Source organism: Panicum virgatum, chromosome 7N (genome assembly GCF_016808335.1).
Source record: "Panicum virgatum strain AP13 chromosome 7N, P.virgatum_v5, whole genome shotgun sequence".
Classification (NCBI taxonomy): Eukaryota; Viridiplantae; Streptophyta; class Magnoliopsida; order Poales; family Poaceae; genus Panicum; species Panicum virgatum.
In genome coordinates, this window is record NC_053151.1 from 42,806,852 (window position 1) to 42,815,391 (window position 8,540).

Below are 8,540 nucleotides of genomic sequence, written 5' to 3' on the forward strand. Positions count from 1 at the left end.
CACTGGTGCTGTGGTCAATCGTCTCCTCAATTCCTCAAAGCTGGCTTGGCACTCATCTGACCATACAAATTCTTTTCCTTTCTCCAGTAGTGAAGTAAGGGGTTTCACTATCTTGGAGAAACCTTCTATAAATCTTCTGTAGTAGCCTGCGAGTCCTAAGAAACTCCGGATTTCTGACACTGTCTGGGGTGGTTCCCACTTCAACACATCTCTGACCTTGCTGGGATCAACTGCAATTCCTCCATCTGTGATGGCATGTCCAAGGAACGAAACTTCTTTCAACCAAAATTCACATTTGCTGAGCTTGGCATACAACTGATTCTCCCTGAGCTTCTGTAAAACAAGCCTCAAATGCTCCTCATGTTCCTCCTCATTCTTGGAGTACACCAAAATATCATCGATGAACACCACTACAAACTTGTCGAGATACTCCATAAACACATTATTCATCAAGTACATAAAATAAGCTGGTGCATTGGTCAACCCGAATGACATGACCGTATATTCATACAACCCATATCTGGTAGTGAATGCAGTCTTGGGAATATCCGACGGTCGTATCCTCAACTGGTGATACCCTGACCTCAGATCGATCTTGGAGAATACCTTGGCTCCTCTCAGCTGATCAAACAAATCTTCTATACGGGGCAACGGATACTTGTTCTTGATAGTAACTTCATTTAGTGACCTGTAGTCCACACACATCCTCTGTGTACCATCCTTCTTGTCCACAAAGATCACTGGGGCTCCCCAAGGTGACGAACTAGCTCAAATAAATTTCTTATCTAACAATTCCTTTAATTGTTTCTTAAGTTCTTCTAGTTCACCAGCGGACATTCTATATGGTCTCTTAGCAATAGGTGCAGTGCCAGGTAAAAGATCTATAATGAACTCAATGTCACGTTCAGGTGGCATACCTGGCAAGTCATCGGGGAAAACATCTGAGTACTCGCATGCTATCCTGATGTCCTCTATCAGAGCAGCCTTCATCCGATTCACCGTACAATCTGCTGATGTTGGAGGGGTTGCGGCAAACTCAAACCTCTCATCTTCTGGGCTAGTGAGGAGCACTGATCTCTTGGCACACTGAATCACTGCGTCAACCTTGCTCAACCATCCCATTCCAAGAATGATATCGATTCCTCTAGTATCCAATACTACGAAGTTGGCACGGAATTCTCTACCCATGATCTGGAATCCGACACCAAGACACTGGTACATGGCCTTCATATTTCCCCCGGGTGAGCTAACTAGCATGTGTTTTGACATAGAATGTACGGGAATACCATATTTTGCTACGAACTGAGCAGAAATGAAAGAATGCGATGCTCCCGAATCAAATAAAACCGTTGCAGGGGCGGAGTTGACTAAGAACATACCGTATACAACTTCCTGGGCCTCCTGGGCGGTCTCCGCAGCAACATGGTTCACCCTCCCTTGAACATAATTCTGTTGTCCTCGGTTGCCCTGGGGAGTTTGGTTGTTGTTCCTCGGCTGCTGCTGCTGCTGTGGCCGTTGTTGTTGAGGGGTCTGTCTCTGCCCACTGTTGCTGGATTGGCCTGGGTTACCCTGGGTATTCCTGTTGGGACAAGCGTGAGCGAAGTGTCCAAGCTGACCGCACTTGAAGCAAGCATTGCCTCCAGAAGGTGCGGGATTGTTGTTTCTCACAGGGGTACCGGCTGGAGTGTTCTGACGATTCTGCTGGGGAGTGGCGCGTTGAGCTGAGTGCTGATTCTGCTGGTACTGCTGAGCTGGACGCTGGTACTGATACTGATTCTGCCCAAAATTGACATTTTGTCCTCCTGTGCGGTACTGGTTACCTTGCGGGGGTCCAAAGCGCGGGTGCGAATTGCTGGACTGGCCTTGTGACTCAAACTTCCGCTTCTGCTCGCCCATCTCCTTGCGAGCATTCTCCACAGCGATGGCATTATCCACCAATTTCTGAAAGCTATCAATCCTGTGCACCAACAACTGATATCTGATGGGTGCAAGCAGCCCTAGCCTGAAGTAGTCCTGCTTCTGCCCATCCGTGGCCACGTCTGCGGAGGCATAGCGGGACAGCTGGATGAACTTGTCCCGATACTCACTTACAGACATTCCACCTTGCTTCAGAGCTAGAAATTCCTGCCTCTTCAGCTTCATCAAACCCTCAGGTATGTGGTGCTCCCTGAATTGAGTCCTGAACTCATCCCAGGTGATGGTGTTTTGATCAACATGGGCGGCGGTATAAGCATCCCACCAGTCTGCTACAGTTCCTTCCAATCTGCCTGAAGCATACAGTACCTTCTCCCTGTCTGTACACTGAACTATATTTAGCATCTTCTCAATGGTCTTGAGCCAGTCATTGGTGTGAAGAGGATCTGGTGAGTGGGAGAAAGTAGGAGGTCTATGACTCATGAAGTCACGGTGGCGATCCCTCTGTGGCGGCTGTGGTACTGGAGCTTGGTTCGCTTGAGCTTGTAGATTGGCCATGGCGTTGGCCATTTGAGTCAACAGCTGTGTCTGCGCAGCAAGGAACTGCTCCATCCCTGCTGGTGGTGGTGGCGGTGGCCCGTTGTTCTGGTTGTTGTCTCCACTCATGTTGTTGGGTTGCTGGTTGTTGCCTCTTCTCTGACGCTGCACTGCTGGCTGATCAACTCCTGATCCGGACCTGGTGTTCACCATCTGACTGGTTAGACAAGTAAGACTCATGAAATAATCATGGTAAAATATAGGTGCAAGGATGAGATAGAGACAATATAAAAAAAATGGATAACCCCAAGCTTTACTAACTAGCTAACTTTATTAAACTTGATGCAATCATGGTCATCACTCCATAATTACACCGCAATCATTACAAAGAACCAACTCACAAATGTTCATAAAACCAAGCATTGAAACACACTGATTAACTAACACACTTAAACAAATGTTCACGAGCTAGCGATTACAAAAAGACTCTTTACAAGACTCAACCTAAACTCTTAAGCCTATCATCTAATAGAAACGGTTCTGGTAGCCACGGTCGCCGAAACGAAGCCTCTTGCACGGGGGTGACAAGGCGGGATGCGGAGGCTCCTCCTCTGGAACAGGTGGAGGTGCCTCTCCTGCAAGCTGGGCCTCTAGCTGGCGAATCCTGTGGTGAGCTTCTCTCAGTCGGTCTTGGGTGTCGTCCAGCTGGTTGACGACGTTCCTTAAGTCCGTGTCGACTCCGGCGAGAGCTCGCACTGTGACATTGACGCGGTTCTCCTCGTCCTCTCCAAGTGTCAACTCCGTATGCTCTGTCCCACGAGCACGGCGAGGAAGGTGCTGATAGTCTGTGCTCTCCAAGTCTCGTCGGTTAGTATGGTTGAGAGACCAGAGAGCCCTCATGGCAGCATGGCTGACTGCGGCACGGTAGGTCGCCATGGGTGTCGAGGAATCGTGTGCGGAGACGGTCATCATGCCTCGGGGTCCAGTATCCACCCTTATGTGGACCCGAGTGACGAAGTAGTCGCCGAGCGCTGGGTCTTCATAATGCCTTATCTCGTACATGGGAGCCACGGGGTTGTGAAGCTCTTCCAGTACGTCCCGAAGCAGAAGGGGAAAGTGACCCTCCTCGTGGGTTGAGGTGTAGATGCAGTACAGTCCCCTTTCTTCTGGCGAGTCATCATTCTGATCATCTTCATCATCATCCTCATCGCCCGGGTCCTCTGGGCCTTCCGGGTCTCCTCCAGCTGGTGCAGGTGCTGAAACTGCTGGAGCAAGAGGTGCAGATGGCGGTGCTGGGGCTTCATCCTCTGACATCTCCAGGGGCTCCTCCTCTTCTCCTCCTCCAGCGACTGCGGTCGCTGGAACCTGAGCTTCGAAATAAGCCAGTGGCGGGCCTAGATCGTGTGCTGGCGTCGGCGACGGTAGAGATGGCTGCATGTTTCCGTCCGCATCAACTTCCCGGATGTTACCTTCTTGGTCTTCGTCGAAGAAGTAATCCCTCCCGGGCACTTCCTCAACCTCTTCCTCCGGCTGAGCTGGCACTGGAGCAGGCGCTGGGGCGGGTACTGGCTCAACGGGTGCAGGAACGGTACGACGGGCGAAGGCACGACCTCCAGTGCGCTTGCGTGCAGTCTGCCTGGTTCTGGCCATCTGATGAACATGATAGAAAGATTTTAAAATATACTTGAAGGAAAAGACAAGTATACGATCAAGGATGAGATAAAAGCTAGCAATAAAGATTAAGCAAATAAGCATGAAAGAGCATGACCACTAAGCAAGATAGACCTTAATTTTCGACCATTTCTATCTAGGCTAACGTCCTACAGTCAACACTGCTCTGATACCACCTCTGTCACACCCAGTTTATGAAGGCAAACCGAATGCATCTCATATGTGCGCCAGGATCAGTTTGCACACATATGATTAAACATAAAGTGAATATCACAACTAGTGCAAGCGTAAAGAGAGTATTAAAGACTTTATTACAAAACCGAATGTCTTAAATGAATAAATAAACGTCTATAGAGTAGCAGCGGAAACTTCTTCAGCACAGGCAGATGACTGGGAGACATACGCCTAGAAATCCTCGAAGTCTTCTGGAAACTCCGGGCAGTTGTTATTACGGTCTGAGCAGCAAGTATGCGAGGGTGAGTACACTTATGGTTGGTACTCAACAAGTGGTAGGGAAACAACTATAATATATAATATATGCACGGCTAATTCAAGGAATAGCTGACACGGTTTAACTGCACTCAGCAATTTTAGTTGATCACATTTTATTAGCAAGCATTAACTAGATATAAGTATATACCATTAAACCCATAAGATAAGCATATATGAAGATATACAACATAACCATAAGTAAAAACATCGATTTAGATCAACTTCAAGTTCAATTATCATGTGAGGGTCCAAGCCGCTCTTGACCGTGAGCACGGCTAACCGGTTAGTTTTACACTCTGCAGAGATTGTACACTTTCACCACAATTCGCGTAAAAGCTCCGAAGAACTTTAAACCCAACCATGCAAGTGCGGGCCAAGCACCATATCACACTTCCTTAGGTATGACTGCATAGGGACGCTACGAGGCCTTTACAAAGATTCCCTAACCTATGACAACCCGCTAAGGTTTCAAGTCAAAGCGGTCATAACACTGTCCTAATGAGGTGGTACCTTGCCAAAGGACCATTAAACAATACCAATTGCCCCAAGAGGACCGAGCTATACCCCGTCGATGCATCCCATCTTGCCCTTTCGGTAAGATTGTCACAAGCTAGAGTTTCTAATTAATCAGCCAAGACCAGAGCCATATGATATTGTGGTTGTATTGTTTTCTTGGGTGGTTCTCCATGTTCCAATTAACACATATGATCTTGATTAACAACATTAAGCCATCATGAACATGAAGTAAACAAATACAACATTCGTAATATTATCCACCCATAACCAAGGTAAAGCGACTAGCATAGCTACCCAACATGAAATTAAACCCAAGTTAATCAAGGAATAAGGTATACAATACTAGGCATGTCCTTAGCTCGGTTCCCATCATATTACAGACTCATGCATGAACATAAAAGTAAATGTGATAGATTTAGTGATTTCATGGGTCAAAAGTATGATCAAGGGTCCACTTGCCTTCCTCAAACTGTTGCTGGTCCGGTCCTCCGAAGTCTTGATCCTGCCGCTGCTCCTCGAACTGCTGATCGTCTAACGCACCAAACACGCACATGCACGCAAACAAGTACAAGTAATAAGAAACAGTACACCAAACAACATAAACAGTACAAAAAGAGGTTACTAAACTATACTACTCGTTGCAACGATCGCGTGAGCGTAAAGATCATCGAAAACGGATCTAAAACGAGAAAGTTATGGCTAAAACAAGATCTAAGGGCTAAAACGTAAATAAATCTTATACTCAGGGGCTAACTCATGAAAACAGGGGCTGTTTCGTAAATATTTTTCAACAGCAGAGGACGGCGGGTTAAATTTGATAAAACAGAGGGACTCTTTTGCAAAATTTCCTTGGGTTGACCGTTTTCTGTCTGGTTGACCTGGATGGGATCTAATCCGGGCCGTTTGATTTAGATCCGACGGCTGCGAGCGGATTGGGGCGGACAGCGGCGGCGCTGGACAGCCCGCGGCGCGGCGAACGGCGGCCTGCGGCGGCGAGATGGCCGGACTTGGCCGTTAACGACCGTCCGGGCTTGGTTTAGACTCGGATCTTGGACTGGGAGCACGCGCGCGAGCACGCGAACTCCATGGCAGGGATTGTGAGGGACATAGGCGAGCGGAGCGGGCGTGCGGCGGCGCATGGCGGAGCGACGGCGGCGCTTGCTCCGACGAGCTAATGCGGGCGCGAAAAAGCAAGACAGAGGGAGAAAAAGGGATCGAAGAGCATCACCACCTTGATGCGAAGCTCCTGGAGGGCTCGAAAGCGGCAGGGGCGCGACGGAACGACGGCGCAGCGTTGACCCGAGCTCGAGCTTGCGGCGACGCGAGCTAGGGTTTTGCGAACGCGCGAGGCGGCGGCTGCGGGTTTGGTGGGTTCAAGGGGGGTCTCGGGTTCCTTTTATAGGGGCGGAGCGCGGCCTTGGCGTGCGGGCCCAGGGAAACACGGCGGCGCGGGGATCTCGGGCGGAATCGACCGGGAGTCCGGCTCGGACGGGGAAGGAAGAAGATCCCGACGGGCGGGGCCCGCCTGGTGGTGAGACAGGGAGGGGGGAGGGATGCCCTGGGCCGAGCTGGGCCAGGAGACGGGGAACGGGCCGGCGTGGAAACTTTGGGCCGGGAAGAAGAAAAAGGAGAGCGAAGGCCTGCTGGGCTGAAAGGGTCAGGGGGAGAAAGAAAGCCCTTTTCATTTTTCTGAAATGATTCAAACTCTTTTAAATTTAAAATCAAACTCAAGGATTTGAATTTAAGTTGAACAACAATCAAAATAAAGATGCAAACCAGCATGAAATGCACACACCTATTTTCCTTATATTTATTTTATGGCTAAATAATTTATTTGATTCCCGACAAATGCTCTAAATTCAACAGAAATTAAATAAAACCTTATCGCACCTTTAACAAATCCTAATTAAATTTATTTAGGCTCCTAATTTGAAAATACGGGTGTTACAAACCTACCCCCTTAAAAGGAATCTCGTCCTCGAGATTCGGCTGGGCTAGCAAAGAGCTGCGGGAATTCTGCCTGTAACTCATCTTCTCTTTCCCAAGTAGCCTCATCCTCTGCGTGATGACTCCACTGAACTTTACACATCCGTATCCTCTTACTCCGAGTAATTCTCTCTAGTGTATCCAAAATTTTGACCGGATACTCAGTATAAGTCAGATCATCCTGCACATTCAGTTCCTCCAGTGGCAATTTCTCCTCTGGCACCCTCAAACACTTTCTCAACTGAGATATATGGAACACATTGTGCACATCGGCCAATATGGTAGATGAATTTAAACTATAGATACAAACAAGCTTATCACAATATTCAAATAACATATTTTTGTACCTAAATTTGTATATAACCTATCATCACAAGGCTTCAAATCATAAAAGCTAGAAATATCCTAAATTTGTACAGTGGAAATGATTTGTACAGTGGAAATGATGGGAGAAAAAATACGAGGCAAAACAAACCACATCAACCCTCCTACTTTCTCTCTCGATGCACAAAACCAAAGAGCATATCGGGCAGAGCTCTCAGGGAGCAGAGCACATGCATCCAATCCAAATGAGGAGAGAATGGGGGTGGGGGCTTATATAGAGGGGGGACCCTGTCGCCCGAGGGGGGGGGGGGCGACCGCCCCCCGCCGCCGAGCCCCCGCGCCCCGCTGACCGAGGACCGGATCGTAATTTTTTTTACAAAAAAGGGCTGTCGCCCAGGCAGGGGGCGACAGGGGCCCATTTTTGAAATTTCTTGGAACGACCATATATTTTTGAAATTTTAATTTTTTAAATATAAATATGAAAAAAAAGCCGGGACATACCAACCATTACTTCCCCGCTTCACCCGACGAGGATCAAATTCGGCCCGTTAAGCTCCCCATAGGAAATAAATCTGGCCCATTTACATCCCTTAATGGATGAAATCCCCGTCGGGGATCGGGGCCGTTGCCATCCCGAGATGGGATGGAACCAATCGCCGTACCTGGACTGGACAAAGAGAAATGGGGAAAAGAGAAAAGACAATAAACTAGCTTTGAGAGCGGAGTAGGAGACAAAATATCGGCACGGAACCCCAAATACAAATAGTACATCCGGCCCCATGTGACAGAGACAAACAGATAATAGGAGAGTGCGGGAGAGAAGAGAGAGATCAGAACATTCATGAAGCATCGGACGGCTACAAATTCGAGTGAGAGAGAGCCACCAATCACATGAGTGAGATATAGCTTTTCCTTAAATGAATTTTGTTTTAATCTGGCCAACGCTTAACACTGAAATACCCATAATTACTCTACATAAATACCTGTCCAGGGGCGATTTGCCTGGTGAAATACAATATCCACACAGAATTTGTAAGTCGTGACGGCACTTTTGTTGAACGAAACAGCACCACTGCAGCAACAACAGCGATTAAAGCTGT

At 48.1% G+C, this 8,540-nt stretch overlaps 1 protein-coding gene across 1 annotated transcript; it reads right to left on the reverse strand.

The window, feature by feature from the left end:
• Nucleotides 1–768: 768 nt before the first annotated feature.
• Nucleotides 769–2,664, reverse strand: LOC120681291. The gene is made up of 2 exons (XM_039962801.1): nt 1,380–2,664; nt 769–1,250 (listed from the first exon to the last, which is right to left on the reverse strand). Exons 1-2 carry the CDS (start codon nt 2,662–2,664, stop codon nt 769–771), a joined length of 1,767 nt encoding a protein of 588 aa, XP_039818735.1.
• Between the last annotated feature and the right edge of the window lie 5,876 nt (nt 2,665–8,540).

Excerpts from the sequence above, each read along its gene's own strand:
- LOC120681291 (XM_039962801.1), bottom strand. The coding sequence starts at position 2,664 with ATGGTGAACACCAGGTCCGGATCAGGAGTTGATCAGCCAGCAGTGCAG. Across the intron at positions 1,251-1,379 it reads GGCCCAGGAAGTTGTATACG|TTAGCTCACCCGGGGGAAAT; the intron begins GTATGTTCTTAG and ends AACACATGCTAG.